The sequence below is a fragment of the Oncorhynchus masou genome, chromosome 5 (genome assembly GCF_036934945.1).
Source record: "Oncorhynchus masou masou isolate Uvic2021 chromosome 5, UVic_Omas_1.1, whole genome shotgun sequence".
Taxonomy (NCBI): Eukaryota; Metazoa; Chordata; class Actinopteri; order Salmoniformes; family Salmonidae; genus Oncorhynchus; species Oncorhynchus masou.
Window position 1 is genome coordinate 31,251,331 of NC_088216.1, and position 25,515 is coordinate 31,276,845.

The following is a 25,515-nucleotide window of genomic DNA, read 5'->3' on the forward strand; positions in this document are numbered from 1 at the left end:
CCGGCGGCTATAAACAGCCATCCATCAAACAGGGAGCTAATAATTATCATCAAGGGGTCACCACTCTCCCCTGAAAGAACTGTTGGTGAGAACAAAGTCACCGGGTTTGGAAGGAGCGAGAGCATGCTTTGAACCCAAGGATGCATGTGTCGTGACAGAGATCACGCCAAGAAACAGGAACGATCCTTATAACGGGGAGGGAGATTCTTGTGGTGTACTTATGGTCGGAAAGGGCCCATCCTGTCCTCTACCACCCCTGCAATAACATTCTCTCTCTCCATTTCAACCTCACAATTCTGCCACATTTCCCCCTCTATCTATGCCTCCCTCACACCCCCACATTGACCCCTTAATACACACATTAGCCATCCACCATCCATCCAAGGCTCCATCCATCCATCCACCTCCCTAGCCATCCTCCAGCCATTCATCTACCGTTCTTCACTCCTTGGTGGAACTGGGGGAGTCACTTACTCTCATGGCAGTATGTCCCGGTGAAGCCCTCCTGGCACTCGCAGCTGAACTGGCCCCCAGCCTGGCTCCGGCAGCGCCCATGGGGCCCGCACACGTTGGACGAAATCAGACGCACGCCCCCAGGGGTGCTGTTGGATGCCACGGAAACTGTGCAGCTGTCAATCACTGAGGGAGAAAGAAAGGGCGAGGTCAGGACAGTGTGCATATATGGCAATCACATAAATGTTGATATCCATTGTACAGAACTGACGTTACCACACATCGTATAAACCTTCAAACGCTTTGGGTGCTACAGCTTCCAATAAAATAAATATTCAATAGATACAAAATATGCCAAGGCCCTCCTAATTTCTTCAATCTGTGGTGTGTATAGATAAACTAAGTACAAGGGTATAAACCCTTAGACTGTCATAATTACGCTCTCAATAATGCGCGCATACACACGGCACAGAGTGAGAAAATTAAGGGGGTCTATTGAGTATTCAGCAAGAAGATCACACACAGAGCACTTCACAGTTTGCCAGATTTTTCTGGGGCGTTTTGGAGAGACGAACAAAGTCTAGTAGGGAGGAGAGGAACATTTTAAGAAGCAGAGGCAATTTGTCAGAAGCAGGAGGGCGGCGTGGGGGGTGTTCTTGAAGGGAGTGTCTTGTCAAAAAAGTAGTCTGGCAGCAGTAGCGACTCGAAAACATGAAACCAAACCTTAACCCTTCCCATGGTAACGAGGCCCTGGGGGACCGACGGAGAACGGGTTAGTGCCGTGCGGGCTTGCTAACCCTAGGTCTTCACACACACACACAATGGTGTGACACACACCCAGCACAATGACCTTGAGTTAGCAGATTAGATTACAGACTCTGCGGGGCTAAAAAGCCCCCCCTCAGATTTACAATTGGCTATAAAAAAAGCAAAGGGAGACAAGTGACCTAAAAGTTTTGGGATTAGCTTTCATTAGCATTAGCCAAGCTAGCCAAAACTGCCTAGGCTTTAACACTGAAAACCGACTTCTACAGTACTGTAAAGACTGCACAAGGCTAAACCAAAATGCTAATATGAACCTTTGCATGGTGTGGTCCGACAGTGGTCCTTCAAATGGGAACAGTTCTTCCCCTCGTAGTCTTCGGGACATTTGCAGAAGTAATCCCTAGCCAGGTTGAAACACTGGGCCCTGTTTTGACATGGGCTCGGCATGCAGTAGTCGATATCCAACTGAGAAGGCAAGAACAAAAACAAAAGAATGGTTTAGACACAAGCCATGTAAAGTAATACCTGCCATTTTACCCTTTCCATAATAACCCATTGTGGACTTCACCACGGAAACCTGCTAAAGAACCATAAACAAACGCTTAGCGGTGGGGAGTTGGAGGAGGCGGGAAAAGAGAAGACAGACTTAGCCCAGACGGAAGGTTCACAAGTGTTAACAAGCGCGACAAAGCTCCAGTTTAGATTTGCAAAGAGAAACGGTCGCAGAGAGAAACGCAGGTGCGATTATAGTGGGGGGGAAGGAAAGGTAGCACAAAAAAAATAAATCTAAACGAGGGGAATAAAATGGGAGGGAAACAACTGAAGAGGAGGATATCAATGAAAACATTATGGTGAGGAGATTCACACAGGAGAGAGGGAGGTAGTCAAGGAAAGTTGGCTCTAACCATCGATCTAGGATCAGATTACCCCATCTCCAACCTTAACCATGAAAAAGGTATGGAGAAATACGGCATCGGACCGTGGATCAGTGGTTTGAGGTGACTGCAACTTACTCACGATTTACTCAAGATAAGTTGGCCCTCACCACATATCTAGGATCAGCTTATACTACCTCCAATTCTAACCATAAACCATTACAAGGATGGAGCAATATCTGCTCCTGGATCAGTGTTGTGGTTTAAGGTGACTTAGGCCAATTCTGGGTGGGCTCTGGGCACAGTGAGGGGGTGTGGTGCCAATCTCTGCTCACCTGACAGAAGTTGCCAGAGAAACCGGGCAGGCACAGGCACTGGAAGCCATTGACGTCGTCCTTGCAACGGCCGCCGTTCAAGCACGGGCCACTGGCGCACTCGTCTACGTCCTTCTCGCAGTGCTCGCCGCCGAAGCCCGACGGACAAGCGCAACGGTACCCATTCACCATGTCCTAGGGAGGGGAGGAAAACAGAGAAAGGAAAAAAATAAAGAGAGAACAGGGTGTTGGGGATGAGTGTGGGAGGTACGGAACAGGGCGGTGAGGAAAACAAGCCATTGTGAAAGAGTTGGAAAAGAATTAAGAAAGATTTATTTTTCCTGGCAGGGGACGAGAATGTTTATGGTAATCTGATCTATTGTAGTCATGAAGACCTTCCGCCTATTCCCTCCCTCCCATTCTCCCCTCCTACACAAGCATTCATGTCTTTCTGCCCCACTCTTTGTTAGCATTGCCCGAGCAACTCTGTCATGCCTGTGTTCTGAAAGCATGTCTCAGCAGTTTGCCATTTTTAAACTCGCCATAAAAGAAAAAGGGGGAGAAAGAGGGGCAGGCGAGAGAAAGAAGCCAAAAACAACTCCAATATGCCAGGAAGAGTCCGGAATATGTATATCGACCAGGACCGGTACATTACGGAAAAATAAGAAAACATCTGTGTCCCTAATGGAGCCCTATTCCCCATGATAGGTTTCTGGTCAAAAGTAGTGCACTATATAGGGAAAAGATGCAATTTCGGAGAAACCCAATAAACATACCTTGCATTTCCCCCCATTTTGACACTGGTCCAGGCAGTCATTGATATCTGTGGAAACAATTTGTAACAATAAAATAAATTAAAATAAATTATAAAACGTATACAATTTGAGCTCCGCCGAGGCGAGTCCTTGATAAGATTTCCGACAAGCTTCCTCAAGATAACACTTGTTCGAGAACGGGTGGGGGGAGGTGCAATTCATGCGGGCCCTGTGCACTGGGGCTTCACACAATTGTTTGAGCGCCCATGTTATCTGCACGTTATCGTCTGCCCGGCTGTGCAAGCAGACAATAACTCCAGATAAAAACACATTTAAAAAAGTGTATTATTATTATTATTAGTTTTTTTCTGTCGTCCATTTTCAGACTGACCACTCAAGAACTACTAGTCCAGGTTCAGAGAAACACTGTTCCAGCATCAGTCCTAGCCGTCATTCTCATGAACTCGCATCCAAAACTGGCCCTACAACAGTTGCTTAAAGTAGCTACTGGCACTTGACAGTGCCATTTCTTCATTTTAGAAAAGGGGTGTGCAACTTTGGACTTTAGAGATTGAATGGCAGGGTGAGCAGGCTTTTGTTCTACCACAGGCACGAACACACTTCGACTAATCATGCTTTCAATTGCCAACCATGATTAGTTGATTAGCTGAATTACCCATGTTAGCGCTGTGCTGGAACAAAAGCCTGTATCCCCCGCTGCTTCCTGGAACCAGACTTGACCACCCCTGCATTAGAACAAGTGACAGGCCTTTTCATTGAAAACACTCACTGGTTTCACAGTTCTGGCCCATCCAACCGGGGAGGCACTCGCAGAAGTACCCTCCAATCAGGTTGCGGCAGGAGTTGGCATTCAGGCAGGGGTCGCCTTCGCACTCATTGGCGTCTGAAATCCATAAAAACAAACAGGTCAGAAAGACAAAAATAAACATTTCATTCCTTCATTCCTGTTAAAGGGGATTGGGATGAGATTGCGAGGGGTCGGCAGCCATAGGAATAGATATTTTAATGGTTCCCCCCCCCCCCATCACCCACCCATTGACTTGGGGATGCCCATTCAAGAAATTATATTTCTATGGTCTTTTCTGGTGGTCTGCTGTGGTTTGCATTCAAACTGCGTCGGAGCCTGTCCCCATGGAAAAAGGCAATTTTACAAACACAAATATGCCGGGGAGTGAAGGGTAGTGGATCAAGGCAGCAGTGAATAGTTAGTGGCACCCATCTTCTTGCTCCTCACACTAAGAAGGGGTGAGGAAGGTGAGGAAGAGGAGGAGTAAGAGAAGACACGGGTGAAAGGAGGAGGGGGGTAGTTAGAGAATTAAGGCAGTAGTGAATAGAGTTAGTGGCACCCATCCTCTCGCTCCTCATTCTAAGCCCTTTAAAACACACTGCCATTCCTCAAAGGATGATCCCCGGCTTAGGAAACCCCACTTTATCCCTGAGGATTCCCAAAAGCAGCCATGGAATGGAATGCCGAAGGAACTTTCCCCCCCATGCTGGCGTGCCCGCTTCCAAATCTTTACACTAGAGCGCCATGCAACTTAGAAGCTTTTCTAAAGGTCAGTTTTGAGATTTCACCCCCTAATGGATAAGGTTCAGATTTGGAGAGTGTAAGCTGGTTCTAGATCTGTGCGCTAAGGACATCCTCTATTTGTAGCAAGGTAAGTTAGAAGTTGGCCTCAACCACAGATCTAGGAAACTAACTTTAACCATTAGAGAGAGGAGATATTTGACCCTGTACCAGTATATAATCTATCAACTCCGTAGTGTGCATAGAGATCAATACTCTCTCTATGGTAGTAGGTTATAGGATATATAGGTGGTAGTGGGATAAAGGACTAGGCTGTTGTGAGGTAGAAGGTAGAGGTTTGTAGGATTTAAAAGTACAGTCGTTTCTGTGTCAGAAGGGATACAATAGGAGTTGGGTTTTGTGGGATATAGGAGGTAAATGTTTTTTATTTATTAAAGAGGATGACAGCAAACTAGGTGGTTGTATGATAGAGGTGCAGGGGTGTGTGGGATAGAGGTTATATATATATATATATATATATTTTTTTTTAGGGGGGAAATAGAGGATGAATGAGAGCTCAGTGGCTGTATGACAGAGGTGGTGGAGGGTGTTACGGGATAGAGGACTGACTGACCAATGAGGCAGGTCTTGCCGCTCCACTGGGAGGGACAGGTGCACTTGAAGCCGTTGACCTGGTCCTGGCAGGTGCCCCCGTGGCCACAGGGGTTGGGGAAACACTCGTCCACATCTGGAGGGAGGAAACAAATGTGTTACGGCTACACATGGACGTCTGATTTGTCATTCCACGACTATGGCTAGGTCTTTAGCGCTTGTTGAAAGGCTGATGGTGTCTTGATGACCCAAAATAATATACTGTTTTTATTTTTAAAAGTCCCACCATCATGGACTTTTTCAAAATAAAGTCTACATAACAACATGTGATTATTAATAGGGGTTAAGATTCTCACAACCACAAATAGAACTGGAGTTATAAGCAGGTTTAGGAGGGTTTGTCATGTTTTGTATGGTCCCCCCACCAGTTGCGCCACTTTCTCCCGATAGTAGGGCCTGATCCCCTCCTCCTCTCGACAGTTGGGAGGTGCCGTGCCGAGTTGATAATCCCCCTGATAATTGCCTCGAAACTGAACCTAAACTATATGGAAACTCATTTCACACATAAGAGCTGAAAAAAAGAAAGTAAATTATGATGGGGGAGAATGGGTTGATGAGCGAGGGAAAGCGAACTATGCAATCACCAGTTGTGAATGAAGAACAGAGCTGGCCATTCTATTCTACTCATCTATTCAAATGATAATCTCAAAAACGGTAGCGGAGAGAAATGTCAACACTGACAATTTCTTCACGTCACCGTCATTGGAGAACAAGTTGCTCGCAAAGAAAACAAGCCTGGTTGGCACCATGAACAAAGCGAGGCGGGAGCTTAATATCATGCCATCTGGTTTGCTGAATATTAGGGGAAAAAAAAATATTAAAAAAATTGTATAGCATCAACTTGTACTTTTGATACTTAAGTATATTTAAATATACTTTGATACTTTTACTCTAGTAGTATTTTACTGGGTGACTTTAAGTATAACAATGGGGTATTTTTTCTACCACTGTGTGCGTCGCCATATATAAAGCAACTTATACAACGCATTATGCTCTACTGTATCACACTTGTTGTTTTTCCCTATGAGAAAAAGATCCTACTGCTTTTTACTTTATTCTATTCCATAGGTTGTGGATTTTTGGGATCAAAATGGCACAGCTGTACACAGTGAAAGGAGGAACTTGCCGCTGGCCTTTCACAGTGTTCTACAACATGCTTGACTTGGCTGCCATCAACACACACGTGCTGTTTAAGCAGTGCATGAACCCCATGAGCAGGAGAGACTTCATCATGAGTCGAGCATACGGCCTACTAGAGAGATGTGAGGGGGTCGAGGCAGCAGCGACGATTCCACGAGAGGAATTGCGCAAAGCCAAGGAGAAACTGCCAGGTGGGCAAATGAGCTCGCAACAAAACCCACGAAACCTGTTTCAGCTGCAAGCGACTCGTTTGTGCGAAGCGTTGCAAAGCAAGCGGGGGGGGGGGATGTGTGATGACTGTTAGAACGAGGGATAACAACTAAACAAGGTCCAACTGGCGTGGAGATGAGCACCATGCTGTAAGCACGAGCGAGGCCACAAATAATGTGTTCAATAACTGACAATGGACCATTTTTGACTACCGTCATAAAACCAACACATTCATTATAATGCCATTGTTGCTTTTGTGCTGACGTCCAAAATATGTCATTGGTACGAAGGGGGAATCCAACGAGGCCAGGCTTCTCTAGTGCTAGAGGCCCGGTGAATGTACAAGGGTAAACCCACTGAGTTATAATATTGAATTTACACACTATAATGTATTACTTACTGATGCTGCAGGAGGTCCCACTCCAGCCGGGGGCACACTGGCACTCGAAGCCCTGACTGGTCTCCACACATCTCCCTCCGTTAAAACAGGGCTCCGACAGACAAGCATGCTCTGCTATGGACCGAGAGACAGAGCGAAACAGAGAGATAGATAGATTGAGTGGGTAAAAGGGAGAGGGGAAAGGCAAAGAACAGAGAAAGGTAGATGGAGCAGGTAGAGGAGGGAGAGGAGAGAGAGAGTTAAACTCCTAAACTCAGTTCTCACACTGCAGGAGGGTGGGGTGGGTTTTCCCCCCTCGCTGCTGTCGGTTCCCAGCGGCTCTCTCTGGCCCAGCTAGGCTACAGCCAGTGGAGTGGAAAGCCCCTTTGACCTCTCACTAACCAGCTCTGGACCACACCGCAAGACGAGGAGCGAGAGAGTGAGACAGACAAGGGAGGGAGAGATAGGGAAGGATAAAGGAGAGTGCTGAGTGCAAGAGAAATAAACAGAACAAGAGACATTTCCTCACTGAGGAAAAAGACAACTAGACAAAGAATAAAATGCACAGAGAGAAAGCGAGACAGACAGGGTCCATTCCCCCACTACGTTGTTAAAATAAATCCCCTCTCCCATGTCACTCGCCCCCCAGGGCCAGAGCCCTATAGTCTTAGCATTAACTCTAGCCAGCTAGCAGGAAAACGTCTGTCATGGCACACTGACCCGCAGAGCGTTCGCGCCATGACTTCCACCCGAACGCAAATCATTTGTCCATCCCTCCGCGGGAGGACGAGAGAAGACAGGAGGGAAGAGAATAGCAAACTCACAAGTTACGACGGATTCCTCTGCTCAAATCAATTAGTGCTCTGCATTCCTTGGCAGGCAGGCAGACCGACCCGCATCACAAATGGCACCCTATTCACTATATAATGCACTAAGTTTGACCAGAGCCCTATTAGCCCTGGTCAAAAGCAGTGCACTGAATAGGGTGCCATTTGGGACTACCTCCGAGGGGGAGGCGAGAGGGAGAAGACTGTTGATTGGTGTCAGCGGGCTAGGGGCAGGGGGAGGAAGAGAGGGGGATAGAGGGGGGAGAGGAGCACAGGAGGGGGGTTTTAATGTTGTTGGGTCTGGCTGGGAGAGAAAAAGAAAAGGAGAATTCAGGCTTGGTTGGAAGCTGGAATCCCCCTCTTCTTTCCCTCATTCTCTCCCTCCCTCCACTCCCTCCCTCGCGCTCAAGATGACCGGCAATAGTTTTCAAACCCTCACTACAGAGGTGGCAACTGTCCTAGACAAACACAGAGCGGGCGTGTTTGACTGACAACGCCTACAGGGAGCTTCCTCCTCAATTAGCTGAGTCATGTCTCCATTGACCCCCATACAAAACAAGGGCCATCTACTTATCCTAATGAGCGAATTCGACCCAACTTCATTGAAACGTCAAAAGTAATTACATATACAACTCATTCCTATGATCAAAACTCATTTTATAGAAACCAACCTTGACACATTTAAACAACTTGAAGATGTGAGGTAACTGTTAGATTTGTTGAAGGTAGAATACAATCCCCCCTCATAGAAAGGTTAGCTCTGTTACTGGGTCTCCTCCCGTTCCCTTTTCTCTTGACGACGCCTTAATGAGGTCGTCACCTCCTGGCCGGAGTGACGCGGGAGACCGCCCTACGAACGGAACCTCCCTGGATGGGGTTAAGCATGGGACTGACCCCCCCCCCCCAACCCCTGAACTATGACCCCCTCGACTTCCAACCCAGTCTCACCACATGACTCGGATCTCACCGACTGCTCTTGGGAAAACAAATACCTTTTTCTCTGTCTTCACCACAAAATACAAAAGATTGAGTGGGAGACAGCAGAGAGACAGAATAAATAAAAAAAATCTCCAGCATAGTAGATCAGATGCGCTTTGAGTGCCCAAGACCAACTTCCCTCTGGGAACAATAAAGTTATTCTTATCCTACCTGGTTTTCAACTCCAATTTCACTCTCATAAGGACGAAACATTGAGTGGAACCAGACCCTAGACACTACAAGAGACTTACACACACGCAAGTACACCTGTGTGTGCGTGTCAGGCAACTCACCTTTTTCACAGTTGACACCAGAGTAGCCGTCAGGACAGGCACAGTGGTACTTGTCAGGTCCAGTGTTGCTGCAGGTCCCCATGTTCAGACAGGGCTGGAACGTACCACATGTGTTCAGGTCTGGAAGACAGGGAGGGAAAAGTGTGAGTTGGTGAGGGCACCAGTTATCACCTGTATATCTACAGACCAGGGGGGTATACTACAAAGCAGGATCAATGAGTTAGCCTGCTAACTTGCCCAAATAAATAAATTTCTTTAAGATAAGCTTGAAATTGACATGTTGTGATTGAAACAACCAAAAACACAAGTTTAGCTTTCTTAATGAACCGGAAAATCAGTAGGCCTATTTCTGGTCGTTTACAAAGTTAGCTGGCCAACTCAATGATCACGCTTTGTAGTATACCTCTGTGCATTTGCTATTCTTGCATGTGTATGCTTACCTTTGTCGCAGAGCTGGCCGCCAAAGTTTGTGTCACAGAGGCACTGCCACGGTTCCACGCAGGTTCCGTGCACACAGCCCGGGTGAGGAATGCACTTATCACAGTACTCGCCCTGCCAGCCGTACAGACACCTGTAGGACACACGCACACACACTCGATAAGTACTCAATGCCCGGGATGACAGAGCTTAACAAAAAAATAAATAATAATAAATAAAAAATAAAAAAACAAACAACTTGTTCAGTGCTCTACACTATCCTGCTTAAAAACACAGACAATGTATCAAAATCTTTTAACACACACAGGAATGGGTTCGGCAGGGCTAAGACTGCTCCTTGAGTAAGTAAAAATTATTGTCTGGGCAGTGAACTAGCAGGGGAAAGCTTCTCAAATGAGTCATAACAGAGCAAATCAAATACACACACACCCCCACCCCTTATAAATCATCCCTGGTATCCATGCCCAGCTCACCCCACCCTAGCTTGAGGCAATGGATAATCATCCCAGCTACCCAATATATATATATATAAAAAAATCTAGCAAATATGGAGGAAATGTGAAGTACCCAAATGTGAAGTACCCATTCCACTCCAGCCTTCCTTAAGAATCAGATGTGTATTCAAGTTCAGATAAAAGCCATAGAAGCTTCCCCAGAATCTCCACAACATGCTAATGTCTCCTCGCGCCGCTTTCAATTGTTTCTTGGCTGCGAGACTGAAAAGGCTAACACGACATCAAAGCGTGGCGCTGAAGGGAGGTGAAAGAGGGTGGGGGTGGGGAAACAGGGAGGTGAAAGAGGGTGGGGGTGGGGAAACAAACAGGTGAAAGAGGGTGGGGAAACAGACAGGTGAAAGAGGGTGGGGGTGGGGAAACAGACAGGTGAAAGAAAGAAAAAAATCCTTTGAATTTGACAGAGGTCTTCGAGACCAGATTCCACCGCCACCATTAAGCTCTCACCACTCTTGGGGCCCCCGGCAGACGTGCGCAAAGGGGGTCGAGAGGGGTCGCGATAATCTCCAACCCACCCCACATACACTCCCTTCCCAAAACACGCAAAGGTTCGGGCCCTTCACAGCTCTGGATAAGAGGGGGATTCATCGGGTTGTGTTTATTAGGGCATGCAATGTAAAACAGTCATTTCCTGCTTCAGTCTGTTTTCTTCTGTTTGGTGCCTAATGACCACATCATGATCAAGGGTTGTGACTTTGATTGCCACGTATAGTATTGTGTAGAACGTATAGTGTTATCTAATGAAGACAAAAAAGACAAAAAAAGACAAAGACAAAAATGACTACGTCTCCATTGAGTCTGGTGCCAATCCAAAGTGGGCAGAACCCATGGTGTTGGGAATTCCCCCCCGCCAATGGCATTATTTCCATGTGGTACAAGGATGTTGCTGTGACAACAAGTTGCAGCAAGATTCTGAGTTTGGCACTTTCCAGTGAGTGTTTTACTAACTGAAATAAAATAAAAATAGGTGCTTACTTGCAATCTCCGGGCAATTTACAGGAACCATGTTCAGTGCTGCAGCCTTGCCTGCAAATAGCTGAGAGAGAGAAAGAAAATGAGGGAGGAAATAAAGGAGAAAGAAAGTCCAAGTGGGGTGACAGTGAGAGTCAGCAAGAAATTCACAGAAAAAAGAAAAAAAGTAAGAGTGACGAGAGAGAGAGAGAGAGAGAGAAAACACAAAGAGTCAGCATGATGATGTCAGACGGTTCCCCCTCCCCTATCTCCAAACTCGTGGGAATGTCCTAAACCACAACCGGGGCAGTAATCCTACAAAATCCAAGACTTATCCCAGAGCTCTGCCATCGCTCCCCGCTAGGATACTAGGGCCTAGGGGGTGCACTGGTGTGTTGCAAACAGCCCAAATTCCAAACGGCAACGCTAACTATTTGTACAAGCCTGCCAGGCCGGCCGTGGCCAAAATCTGCTGTGTTAAGACAATGTGCCCTGGTGTCAATGGGTAAAGAAGCCAACTTGACCCCACCCCTAAATGATATCATTTAGTCTAGTGTTCATTCTCTCTCTGGTCAGATTCACCTCTACACAATTGCAGTCCATTGTCACTTTCGCTAGTTTTGGACTTCCCTTCCTTGCCTTAATGATGGCATGCTAACATGCACAACTTGCCCTTGAAAAGGCCCACTGTTATTTATAGAACATTTTGATCATTTAAAGTATATATTCCAATTGATTCTTGATGAATGTCACTTATCAATGCCTTTTGAGCTTTGTTCAACTGTCTAACCTCGTGGTAAAAAAATGGCCTTAGCGTTTGGCTTCACGTTGCTGTAAAATTACAGACAACTACTTTGGTTAAACCCCCCACTCTTACCAGTGCTGCATTCTAGTCCGGACCACCCTTCGAGGCAGGTCTTGTTGCCGTTGTGGTCGCAGTTGTAGTGGCCAAAAAAGTCGTCGCGCGGACGGCAGAACTTGTTGCAGCCGAAACCGTAGTAATGCTCATCGCAGCTGACCCGGATCTGGTACTCGAACTGGCCAACCGGCCCGTTGTGCTTCAGGCTCTGCCACTGGCGGCTGGGGTTGATCATGCCCGACTGAACGGCCTTCTCGATCATCTCGCCTCCCCCACCTGATGGAGGGAAATGTATTGGAGAGAGAGAGAGAGAGAGAGAGAGCGAGAGAGGAGTCAGAGGGACTGGTAGGAAACACATGGGCATAAGGGTGAGGCAAAGACATAAATGCAGTCATACAGACAGACACAATATATACACAGATGTCAACACATGAGGATGAGAATGCCCATTCAGCAAGACAAAGCGTCTTGCTTTGGGACATTTCTCAGTCTTACTAGTACAGGGTCTCCCAATATCAGTGGGTAAATGCCCAAACATGAATTGCCATCCAAATCTACTGCTGCCAACAGACATTAGTGATGCCCCCTTCTGTCCCTGCCCACGTCGCCACCCTCTGCTACCCTTGCACCCAAACAAACTCGACCTCACCGGGGTCAGCGCTCGAGGGAGAGAGGACGCCATCCAGACTATACCAGCGCAGCTATGTCACACTGTGTTAGGGCACTGCCTCCTAATCCCATTTTCCATGAAGAAACCCTCTGGCGTTCTAGGAATATAGAAAGGCAGTAATGCAAACCCCAAAGCAATGTTTTTATAGAAAATTTTAAAAATATCATCTGCCCACTTAAATTCCGTTCAGCCTCTGCGAGCTTTGACAAGGGGGCGCGAAAATGAACAAAAACGTAAGCTTCGAGTTTGTTTACTCCTCTTTTCTTGGAGGGAAAGCTGCTTTGTTACGGCAGTGTTAGTTGTAATGGCGGGCCATAGTAGTAATATTCCAGGCCGTTCTAGAATCCTGAGCTACAATGTGGTATTTCGCCGGTGGAGTGCAAAGTGTGGTCGGGGTGAGGTGACACCCTCTCACTACCTGAGGCCCGGAATAGTTTGACGGCGAGGGGGTTGTGGTTTGGCGAAATAACAGACAAAATTAACCCAGGGTCCTCAAACCAAATATTCATATATATTCATATATATATAAAATTGTAAAAAACGACCTGGAAGCAAACTGTGACCCACCATATCAAACAGGAAATTCCTAGACAGTTTACGGTGTGAGAAATAGAGCTAACGTAGCATATTTTTTAAATACAGCCAACCTCAAGAAAACCGTACTGGACCATCCTGGAGATTTGACCAAACATTTAAACCTCTCAGTTTCGTGATGAATACTGCTCGGGGCAATGAGTCAAGTCGGCACCGACATGATAGTTACCTCGGTAACTTGTAATTTAAGCTTACGTAAGCACAATTTAGAGACGCCAACTCTAGACTAAGGTTAGCCGTAGCAGTGTATTTGGCTAGTATTAACATCACAACTGTGATAGGCTTTTAATGAGTCTGCTTAATGGAGGCTAACTGGCCACGTACACAGGTCACTTTGCTTGTCGACGCTGAGTGAGACGGTCAATATTTGGCCTGTCCTCGTTTGGCCCTCTTCCTTGGCAGACGTTTTCATTGATCTAGCTGTCTTGTTGTGTGTGCTTGTCAGTGGGAGGGCTTTCAAAAAATAAAGTATTCAACCTCACACTAACCTCTTCGCATTTGGCCTTTATTGGCCCAAATGCAATGCTTAGTTTCATGCTCGATGTAGACTTGGCTGTGGTGGAACAACTGCCCCCCCCCCCCTCCTCCTCCTGGGCCAAAGCACACCTGGACAGGGGTCAGCGTACCCTGGGGCCGAATTAACACTGGAACTATAATGGTTCCCTGAGGGATGCCAAATGCAACACACAGCCATAACTCCCACTGAGTGCCTAACGGTCGGACTGAAAACAAACAACGCTTAAATCTGTAGTGTGATCCCTCTCCATCTCCTCCTCACTCACTCCCTTACCAGTCTATACTACCGTTGCTGTTTTCTGAATGAGACAATTGTAATGTTACGCAATAGAGAGCCATATCGATAGTAGGGGAATTCAAGAGAGAGGGAATGAGTCATGCTTGATAGTTATGCCTGATAGTTCTGCCCATTGTTGGTCAGTAATGCCAACCAATGGCCTTTCAAATGCAGGGGGGAATGCAGCTGCCATCAGGCATAAAGCCTTTAAAAACATTTTTATAAGCACAAGTATAATTCCCCTGACCCCTAAATGTCCCATACCAATATATTAATCCCCCCACCCAACACACACACACCTCTGCCCCTTTACACACACACACACAAGTAACCGCATTACAGATTCCTTATTTTTGTCCTGGGACCACCACTTCCAGGTCACGGGGTCATGTTGCTTTTGTAATGTGAAACCAAATGGAGCAGAGAGAGTGAGAGATGTAACATAATGGTGGGGGATAATACTCACTGCCCGTAGAAGAGTCATTGTTGAAGTCCAAGGCCTCCACGATCAATGTATAGGACCTCTGGAGAGAGATAAGATTGATAAGAGAGAGAGAGAGAGGTGTCAGGTATAACAAGTCACAGCTGCGTTAACTCCTTCACCACTGGCTGATACATGTTTACTTTTAGATTCCTTTCTGCATAGTTCCTGCTAACAGAGTTGGCTGTAGGCTACTTCTTATTTAACCTACTGTTTGAATGGACAGACCATATTAGCAGAAATATAAAGAATTGGGGGAGAGAAAGTCCATTTGAGGTAATAACTGTTCTTAGAGCTGGTATAACAACGCAGTATGTAAATGTTTTATAGGCACACAGTCACAGGGAATAGTGTAAATACAGCCAAACTCCTTCCCATTCGTGAGCGCACACACGAGCCGCAAGTGAGTGGGTATGGTGGTGTTTAACTCAGTCTGTCCATTGGCCGTTTTCCATATGTTGTAGATTAGAGAGAGCACGGCTACCCCCCCCTCCCCCTCCCCCGAGGCGCCAGCAGCCCTCTGATCCGGTCGGGCTAAGCCACTCTCCCTTACAGCGACCCACCCCAAAACTAACCCACCGCTTTCCTACCCCCTCCCCGGATAGAGAATTCAAGGGGTGGCGATAAAGAGAGCAAACCGCTGGCATTGTTTAAAAACATCCTGGGTTCTTTCCCTTTATTTTTCCCTTCTAGTGCACCGTGAGTAGTTGTGTGGAGTGACTTGAGGGCGCTGTAATAGTTAGAATAGAGATCTCTGCTGTGTGTGTGTGTGTGTATGTATAAAAAGGCCATTTCAGTGTGTGTATGCACGCCGTGGAGACGGGACGGGGGGGGACGGGGGTCCATTATTTCGGCACCTCTTTGAAACTCTTTGTCTCTCTTAAGGCCCCCATCGCTCTCACCGGTATCGGATAACGGACAGCGGAGAGCCGTGGAGGGCTGGGCTGAGGGAAGGAGTGTGTGTGCCAGTGTGTGTATGCGTGCCTTCATTCATTTGAGACTGTTTGTGTACAGTATCATGAGTTTTCATCTGGGTACAAAATATATTGATTTGTGTGTGCGCAAATAAGTGTGTGTGCGTGTCTGAATGCAAGTGTGTGTCCATACTTGGCTCCCAGTCAGAGTGCATGGGCCTCTCTCCACTCGCGACACTCACTTGCCAACATTCACACGAGCACTCCTTGTAGCACTTGTCAATGAAGCTCCAAAAATATGAGAGGGGGGAGGAAAGTGTGTGGTGGTGGAAACAGGGTGATGGGAGGGGGTCTGGGGCGGTCGGGGGAAAACAGCACTCGCTCGCTCTTTCGCCTCCCTCTCCCTTGGAGGCATGCCCGGCCTCTTGTCTGGGGCTTATGGCCTTGCCACTTTGTCCCATTTAAACAAACACGACACTGGTTCGCTGGCACACATAGCACTGCACAGCCTAGCAGCGGCTGCAGCTAGCTACATTGTTCCATTGAATCACTGATCGCTATCTTATATGGATGTCAGTCTAATCATTGGTTATTACTCACAGGAAATCCAGATGATGTCAAGATTTGGGGAAAACCACACAGCAGCTCCAACTGTGTGTGCAGCCATTATGCATATCATGATTCATGATCATAACCATTGAAATGGAGACGAGCTAAAAACAGTGGTAGCCAAGTCAAATCAAGTTTCTTTTACTATCCAAAACTTGAGGAATTTCACTTGGCTAACTTCACATTTTAAAAGCACCGTCCTTAAAAAAAAAAAACACACAAAAAAACAGCTCCCCTCAAAACGGTCCTTTCCTCACAAATATCAAAGAAAAAGAATTTCAAACCATTTCCACCTCCCAAACCCATTGGGTTAGTACAGGCCACCTTTCGACAGTGAAAAAGTAACATTTACCAAAACAGTAAATAGCAGCCAGGTAAGAAACCAAAGCACACCATCCCTTCTGTCCCCAGAATAGTGGTGCCTCTCTAAACATTGTCCCACTTCCTCCCCTACGTCACTCCATTCTTGCTGCAATTTGATTGAGTATTTTTGGAACGGTGCCTAACTAGATGTTCTGTACCCAGTTTTGGTTTAGGACAAGAGGCACGGCCCAGCACTTTCACGAGGCAGAGATAAGTGTGGGAAAATAGTTCAAAAGCAAGTGAAACAAGCAGACAAGCCTGGGCACGTCCAGGAAGGGAGTCGGCAGGTTGAGTAAGTGCCTGTGTTTGCAGAGCGGTAGGAGTAGGGCTCACGCTATGGTGGCCTGATTGGTCGACCTATAAAGGGAAACTGATATAAGGCGATTCTTTTGGGGGGAAGAAAAGATCAAATCATAGTTGCCCACATTGAATGAAACCACATTGGTGGATAAAAATAAATAAAGTCATGCTTTATTCACCATCAGACGCCCTTTATCAAAGGTCAACTGATATGGGGCCAATTTCACACACACAGGTTAAGACTAGTCTTGGACTAAAAAGCATTCAACAGAAATTCTCCATTGAAATCGTTTTTTTTTTTTTTTGGTCCAGGACTAGTCTTGAAATCGGTGTTCAGGAAACCGGCCCATAGTGTTTTGACATTTACTAGCTTTCAATGCTTCTGAAACCTAAAATATCCCATATACATGTTGGCTCACAATGTCCAGTTTGACATAAACACTAAAAATAAAACTTCTATCGGAACGTGTTGTGCTGAATGTGCACAGATGAAGTACAGAGAAGATCGAAGCAGGCTGTTCTGATTACCATCACCCCATAAGTCACTGTGTGCTTATCAGTTCTGTACTGCCGGACCGCTCTCTGTTCAGCCACCTTTTCATCTCTCCCTCTTTATTACGCACTCCCCACTGCCTCTCCTGAACACACCACACACACACACACCACCCCCCCCACGGCAGATGAGGCTTTTACGACAGTAAGGGAGATCGAGAGGGATGGAGAGAAACAGAAAAAGAGATTGCCAAAACTAAATGAACAGGAAAAATAAAAATCCAAGCATCAACGTTGTCACTCTGAACTCCAGCCCGCTGTTTGACCGTGGGTGGGGGGGGGGTGGTGAGGGGGCCTATGTCCAGTCAGAGTCAACTATCCCTGCTGGCCTCTATCCTTCTCTAGGCTTTGGCTCTGGGGACTGCTGGCTGGTGGTGGAATAATAGGCCTACCGGCATTACGAGTGTAAGGCGACCGATGGGCAATAGGGGCCGAACTTCAAAATAATGGCAACTTCAGCACAACGGTTTAGTCTGGGAGCCCCGAAAGAACCACGGCACTGCTGAGTCTACTGCTGCATCCTGTTGCTTCCCCCCCAGCCACATTATTCCCGTCCTGGCCTCCCATTATCTCCCATAATCCTCGCTGCCAGCCCGGCCGGGCCGAGGCTATTGTTCAGCCCCCCCCCCCCCGCCGTTAACATAAGCTGTCACTGCTTCTGTCTGGCTAGGGCCGTCGAGCCAGGGGCCGAGAGAGAGAGTAGAGCTCCTCTCTCCAAGCACTAAAAAGAAAGAGAGGAGAACAGTGGCCTGTGTCACATGCAAGAGTAAAAAAAAAAAAAAAAAAAAAAGGAAGAAGAAGAGGGGGAATGAAAGTTCAACAACCGCAAGTGAGATGTTGTTGGCGATACTTTTGGCCACGGCAAGAGGCTGCCATTCGAGGGCCCAATAAACAGACTGACGCACATAGTGAGGTTGTTTTGGTTCGCCCGTGCCAATTTGGGGTTGGGGTTGTGGACGTATAAAACAGACCCAGGGCCACTCTAGCCTAGCCCAAAACGTCTAGCCAAGTCTGGGGTGTATTCTTCAATAGGAACCAACAGAAGCAAACTGGCCAAATTGGGGCGGGACCTATCAAAAGTCATCCAATAAGAAACACATTTTTGTTGCAACGCATTTTCCGTTGTTAAATGTTTTGCTACAGTGTGCACTAATAAATACGCCCCTGCTTCTTCGAAGTAAGGGGACGGTGACTGCTCCATTTAACACGCCAGTTACTATAGGGTGGCAGGGTTAAAAGATGGAATGTCTTGGGTCCGGTCAAGCGCAACCGCTCAGACCCAGGTTGACAAAGGGCGGTGGGGGAACAAGAGGCCTTTATACTGCCTGTGTTAAGGTCAGGAGCGAGGATATGCGGCCAGACCTTTGTGACTTAAGCAATGTCGACTGCCCCTATACAGTAGTGGCATAGATGCTGGCTGACTGTCCAGTTTATGGAATATTTGGAAATATTCAAGAATCTCAAGTGTCCACACGTGTGCCCTGTGCCACCAACTAAACAGAACAAGATGTTGGCATAGTTCCGAAAGTCCCCTATTTCTAGGAATATCCTCTTTGCAATCCACCTAGATTTTATTTTATTTTTTATAATAAAAAATTTAAAAATATCCTAATTCTGTGAAAATCTATACAAATCCAACAACGCCCTTCTACAACACACATCATTATTCATCCATTGGGTCTAGCCATGGAGAACACTGTAAGCAAAGGGTCTGGAGGGAAAAAAAGCTGGCTCCATCAACTATGCCCCCCTTGCAGGTGCACTCCTCCCTCTCCCTTGCTCCCAGTTTCATTTCTCCCAGTGGGAGGCCTCGTTACCTAGCAACTCCCTCAAACATCCAATCACTTCATCCCATTGATGACCTGGCACCTCTTCATTGAATGCTGATGAGTTAAAAGTGTACAATTCATACAAAACAGGGGTTATTGTATGACAACAAATTAAAGTGTGAAAAAATGCCAATTCCCCATTCAATTTTTCATTACATTTTTCCTCTGAGCTTGTCTTTGTGGTAATTCTGGGCAAACAAGCTTGAGTAATTAACCATGTTTCCAAATTGCTAGGTAGAAATTGGATGGAAAAGGAAGTATGCAATGGGACAATGGCTTCTTAGCTAGGTCTTTTCATAGTGATATTGGAGCATGTCTAGAAAACCATTTGGGGGCCACATCATTGAGTCCAAAACATATTTTGATGCTGCCAGGGCAACTTATCTGCATTGAAATATTGTCAGTCCACTTTAATTGTCATGTTCTTCCGTTCAACTATAGCATAATCCTTGAAAACAATTTCTGTGTACATCTAGCCTACCTCATTCAAGCTTTTTCCTCTCAATTCTCAAAACGACAGTATAATCTCACACAGCCACAGAATTGCTTTTGCTCAAAACATGGTCAAAATGGATGGCTCAAGTCATGAAAAATGTGGCATGGTAAAAAAGAAAAACGTACACACACACACACACACACACGAGAACGGTCAACCAGAGGAATGCATAGAGTTCATTGAGTGAATTCTCTGCTTCCTGAGAGCGCATTGTGTGTAAACGCCGTGGCTAGATAACCCAGCTGTTTTATTGCCTATTCTTGCAGAAGCCATTGTTTGACGCTCGGCGACTGGCCGCGCTCTTTAGGAAAAGACCGTGTGGAATGAATCTCGTTTAGGCAGCGCGTCACTGGTAAAATTATGCGACCCTACAGTTCTTCATAAATGATTAAACCTATTTGGAATTGCCCATTTAGAATGTCGGCCTATTCCCAAGAACTGACGCATGAACACTAGTGATGAGTATTCAGACAGCGCAAATTTATGGACGACCTCACCTTGACATATTCTCTGCCAATCCGATTGAACTAATATACTGTATTTGTAAGAATAATGTAACCCCCCAAAAAGCGTTCCTGTCTTGTCGTGGCTCATGCACTTGTAGCCTGCTAGCCTCAAATGACATGCTGGCATTGGCATATCCAAAAGTGACTTATTTGCCCATCGTTTTTGTTGCGTATTCCTGTCCATTAATCTAAATTGGACTTGGCTGAGCCAAACTGTTTGTGGTTCAAGTTCTCAACAAACTCGCGCGCCCGAGAGGAAGAACATGTTACACAAACATAACTACGCAATCAACTCACCGGCCAAGCGAAGCTGAAAGGTAATACAATCCTCGACTTGTCACTCCTCATGCTCCGCAAAGAAAAATTATTCCCTCCGACCACGGGTGTAGAAGCCGTCCCGAAACTGCATGGTCCCGCCGAAGAGACCTTCAACTGGTACTCCTTTAGACACACTTTAAAATAGGTATCACACTCGTCCCTCGTGCACTTGCGATCGGCGGCATTCCGAGATCCATCGCAGCACACGCCAGTCTGCAGTTCGCCATTCACGTTCTGCATCGATACAATTTGCAATTCGAAGTGTCCAGATGCCACAGCCACCTGTTTTTTTGGGGAAAAAAGAGCGACATGACTTTGTTATTTCAATGGGTCTTGCCTTTTTATACCTTCATTTCAAACTGTCAACCGACATGTATGCAAGCTTGAACGTTTCCAACTGTAGAAGTAGCTAACTGCAACACATCTTATCAAGCTTGATAAGATGTGTTGCAGTTAGCGAATGTTTAAGTTAACAAGCTAATATCGACAATCGCTAATTGTTTGATTTGTAGTCACTAACTTGCAACAAACTATTGCAAAGAAATTCCCATACTGTTATTTTACAGAGGCACGCGTTTCTGGTGTTTTATTTTGGAACATCAAATTGATGGCGACATGAAAACATGCTTAAGTTTTCCAGTGCATCCTCCTAAAGCCACAACCAGTTCTTGAAAATGTGCATGTTGAAAACTGTAAAATTAGAGCATTACTGTATGGACAAAAGGTAAGAAGTCTGCTTGAATATCCACGTACCTTAATCCACATGCATTGCAAGAAGACATGAATAGAAAAGGCAACACAGATTGAACTCAGTCTCAAAATCATGCCTTCTGTTTGATAGTGCCGTTCACTGCGAAACTAAACGTCCGGCCGACCTACGGCTCTATATACTCCTCCGATTTGAACATGCACGAGTGGAGAACAACACCTTTTCAAAAGAGCATAGATTTCCACTGCAAAATGGCCTGCCCCCTTGTCTCACTCTTTTGTCCTTTCGACTATTGTTATTTTTCTTTATATATTTCTGATCGCCTCTGATACAACAATACCCACGAGCTAAGAAAGCGACGTCTGTGTCCGAATGACTGTCCCAGACTTTACAGCAAGTTCAGGGGAAGCGGGGGCGGGGGCAATACATGAGTCGCTGTTTAATATTCCTAAGTGGGAGAGGCCCTGAGATCGAAGCCACACCCAATGTTTAATATGCACGTCTATCGTGCGTCGTGTATTTACTCCACAATCAACTGCGCAAGTGCCATCAAACACGGATGCTACTTTTAAATAAGTCCATAGAGCACACAGAAAAGTATTTAGCATTTGGTTCATAGTTATATATTGAGATTAACCCTCGTGAAATGGGCCTATTGATCTTGTGTAAATATAAACCAATCTGGTAGTAATGAGCAAGATCGTTAATTATTCTGATTTTATTGGTCAACAGTTAATTATTCTGATTATATTGGTCAACATTTATATATTCTAATAGGTCTACTAAACCTGACCAAGATGATGCAATGATGTGAAAACCCCTTGTTGACAAGTACATGGGATATGTCCAACAAAATTGTGTTGTTTGACAAGGAACATTCCCGCATTCTCATACTCTATTGCCTATTTTCAGTGAGCTGGGATCCATATGATCCACATTAATATCGTATTATGTCGTGGATACCCCTATAGTTGACCCCACTGACACGGCCATTGTGGAGCCCCATCAACAAAGAAAGCCAAGCTATATTGCCAAATCCCGAACTGACAGCTGTGTGCTATAAGGAGATTTGCTGTTTTTCTGTGGTGGTGCCTCAAATTATGATTGAAAAACCAGGAGGGCACCCGTGATGGTAAGGGGAGACTTATGGCCGGGTCCACCTATTGCGGTGAATGTGAGAGCCCTTTTTACAACGTTCAAAATTTGAGCATGAAAATAATCACATAATGGGGAGTGCACTGGAGAGCGATGGGAGGGTGGAGGGGTGTAGTAGGGGGGTCATTGATTCTCGTATGAAATAGAGACAAAGATGGGACAGTCTTCATTCTCAAATTAGAGCAGCTGGGCTCTTCCCCCTTAAAGAGCCCCCATGAATAGATTATGGCCCCTTTACTCAATAGAGACAACCCCCTTTTTTCAATAGAGATACCCCACCCCCCCTTTTGCATTGGGGTAAGTGTTGCCTGGATAACTGCGTGACATTCACCCGTCGACAACAACAGAGAAGGATGGTTTAATGAGGCAAAGATAGGCCCCAAAAGGTTTTCAATGGATTAAGTCGACGGTTGTGGCCAAACGACGAACCTCTCTGCTCGTGCCTCGGTGATTCGGTTAAATCTGAAATGCCTCGGTGATTCGGCTAAATCTGAAAAGGCAAGTGGGCTGCTGCTGCCTACCTGCTGCCCGCAGGGATCAAATCTCTGCGACGGTTTTCGTTTGTCCATTCACTCTGTTCTCAATCTACTTAGGGAAAGGAGACAGCATGCACTCTATGATCCTGATGAAAGCTTTGCTTTGCTCCTGGCAAAGAAGAAAGATAAGTAATTGGAGCAGAAGCCAGTGGTTAAGGGGTTAAGCTGATATGGTGCCCACTTGCATCTGGTGTTTTTGGCCTTCCAGTGCCCCTTCAGTCTCATCAATGTGCAAACAAAAGCATGATGACAAAATTGTATCCAACGCAAGCATGTGCTACAAACAGAAGTCTGAATATACTGTATCACATGTCCATAGATATCTTTTGTCTCCAGGCTTCTTTTACAAACCAGAGAATTTTGACCCAATGTATCATATTGATGTAGACTCCCTCAGATTTTTGGGCTGCATGATGCACGGGGACCTCAAATTCTCCCAAAAAATCTGAGGGACCACAAAGTATGTGATGATGGGTTAGCATTTTTCAAACACCTATAACACCTTTTTCCTGCAGTCTAGAGCTTATATGCTTAATTCTATGTAAAAAAAAGTATATTTTTCTGAATATACAGTGGGGCAAAAAAGTATTTAGTCAGCCACCAATTGTGCAAGTTCTCCCACATAAAAAGATGAGAGAGGCATGTAATTTTCATCATAGGTACACTTCAACTATGACAGATAAAATGAGGGAAAAAAATCCAGAAAATCACATTGTAGGACTTTTAATGAATTTATTTGCAAATTATGGTGGAAAATAAGTATTTGGTCACCTACAAACAAGCAATATTTCTGGCTTTCACAGACCTGTAACTTCTTCTTTAAGAGGCTCCTCTGTCCTCCACTCATTACCTGTATTAATGGCACCTGTTTGAACTTGTTATCAGTATAAAAGACACCTGTCCACAACCTCAAACAGTCACACTCCAAACTCCACTATGGCCAAGACCAAAGAGCTGTCAAAGGACACCAGAAACCAAATTGTAGACCTGCACCAGGCTGGGAAGACTCAATCTGCAATAAGTAAGCAGCTTGGTTTGAAGAAATCAACTGTGGGAGCAATTATTAGGAAAGGGAAGACGTAGAAGAACACTGATAATCTCCCTCGATCTGGGGCTCCATGCAAGATCTCACCCCGTGGGGTCAAAAGGATCACAAGAACGGTGCGCAAAAATCCCAGAACCACACGGGGTGAAGTGAATGACCTGCAGAGAGCTGGGACCAAAGTAACAAAGCCTACCATCAGTAACACACTACGCCGCCAGGGACTCAAATCCTGCAGCGCCAGACATGTCCCCCTGCTTAAGCCAGTACATGTCCAGGCCCATCTGAAGTTTGCTAGAGAGCATTTGGATGATCCAGAAGAAGATTGGGAGAATGTCATATGGTCAGATGAAACCAAAATAGAACTTTTTGGTAAAAACTCAACTCGTCGTGTTTGGAGCACAAAGAATGCTGAGTTGCATCCATACCTACTGTGAAGCATGGGGGTGGAAACATCATGCTTTGGGGCTGTTTTTCTGCAAATGGACCAGGACGACTGATCTGTGTAAAGGAAAGAATGAATGGGGCCATGCATCATGAGATTTTGAGTGAAAACCTCCTTCCCTCAACAAGGGCATTGAAGATGAAACGTGGCTGGTTCTTTCAGCATGACAATGATCCCAAACACACCGCCCGGGCAACGAAGGAGTGTCTTCGTAAGAAGCATTTCAAGGTCCTGGAATGGCCTAGCCAGTCTCCAGATCTCAACCCCATAGAACATTTTTGGAGGGAGTTGAAAGTCCATGTTGCCCAGCAACAGCCCCAAAACATCACTGCACTAGAGGAGATCTGCATGGAGGAATGGGCCAAAATACCAGCAACAGTGTGAAAACCTTGTGAAGACTTACAGAAAATGTTTGACCTCTGTCATTGCCAACAAAGGGTATATAACAAAGTATTGAGATAAACTTTTGTTATTGACCAAATACATATTTTCCACCATAATTTGCAAATACATTCATTAAAATTCCTACAATGTGATTTTCTGGATTTTCTTTCTCATTTTGTCTGTCATAGTTGAAGTGTACCTATGATAGAAATTACAGGCCTCTCTCATATTTTTAAGTGGGAGAACTTGCACAATTGGTGGCTGACTAAATACTTTTTTGCCCCACTGTATATCTCAGCATAACTCTTGAGCTGTCTGTATCCTCCTGACTAGAATCTAAATATGCTTCTCCGCATCTCTGCTAAAATCTAGGTAAAAGATTGAAAGGACTGTGAGTCTTATACATTTAGTAATTGCTTGCTTTTCTAAAGTCTACCAACATTGCCAGCAGGCATGCCAGCTAAGATTGTTTGACAAGTTAGCTACTCTAACTTCATTGGTAGCTAGTTGTGAGAATGGGAACCTGTCTGGGCTGTCTAAAGCCAACTTCATAATAATGGAAGGTGGCTAGTAGTATTACAGAGGAATAAATATTTGAGATTCTTCAAAGTAGCCACCCTTTGCCTTGATGACAGCTTGGCACACCTGGCACTCTTTCAACCAGCTTCAGCTAGAATGCTTTTCCAACAGTCTTGATGGTGTACCCATCAAGCAGCACTTGTTGGCTGCTTTTCCTTCACTTTGCGGGTCCAACTCATCCCAAACCATCTCAATTGGGTTGATGTCGGGTGATTGTGGAGGCCAGGTCATCTGATGCAGCACTTCAACACTCTCCTTCTTGGTCAAATAGCTCTTACACAGCCTGGAGGT

The 25,515-nt window shown here is 45.7% G+C and overlaps 1 protein-coding gene across 2 annotated transcripts in view; it reads right to left on the reverse strand.

The window, feature by feature from the left end:
• The window catches only part of LOC135539417 (protein jagged-1b-like), a 30,127-nt gene extending 8,646 nt beyond the window's left edge, over window positions 1–21,481 (reverse strand). For both annotated transcript variants that reach the window (XM_064965292.1, XM_064965291.1), the window contains exons 1-14: window positions 21,128–21,481; window positions 20,354–20,656; window positions 14,473–14,530; window positions 11,968–12,225; window positions 11,115–11,175; window positions 9,630–9,760; window positions 9,190–9,309; window positions 7,113–7,226; window positions 5,325–5,438; window positions 3,953–4,066; window positions 3,184–3,230; window positions 2,429–2,602; window positions 1,533–1,683; window positions 475–639 (exon numbers count right to left, since the gene is read on the reverse strand). In XM_064965292.1, the coding sequence (XP_064821364.1) occupies window positions 475–639; window positions 1,533–1,683; window positions 2,429–2,602; window positions 3,184–3,230; window positions 3,953–4,066; window positions 5,325–5,438; window positions 7,113–7,226; window positions 9,190–9,309; window positions 9,630–9,760; window positions 11,115–11,175; window positions 11,968–12,225; window positions 14,473–14,530; window positions 20,354–20,656; window positions 21,128–21,199 (1,882 nt within the window). In that variant the 5' untranslated portion in view covers window positions 21,200–21,481. The remainder of the gene's footprint in view (window positions 1–474; window positions 640–1,532; window positions 1,684–2,428; window positions 2,603–3,183; window positions 3,231–3,952; window positions 4,067–5,324; window positions 5,439–7,112; window positions 7,227–9,189; window positions 9,310–9,629; window positions 9,761–11,114; window positions 11,176–11,967; window positions 12,226–14,472; window positions 14,531–20,353; window positions 20,657–21,127) is intronic.
• Window positions 21,482–25,515: the final 4,034 nt, after the last annotated feature.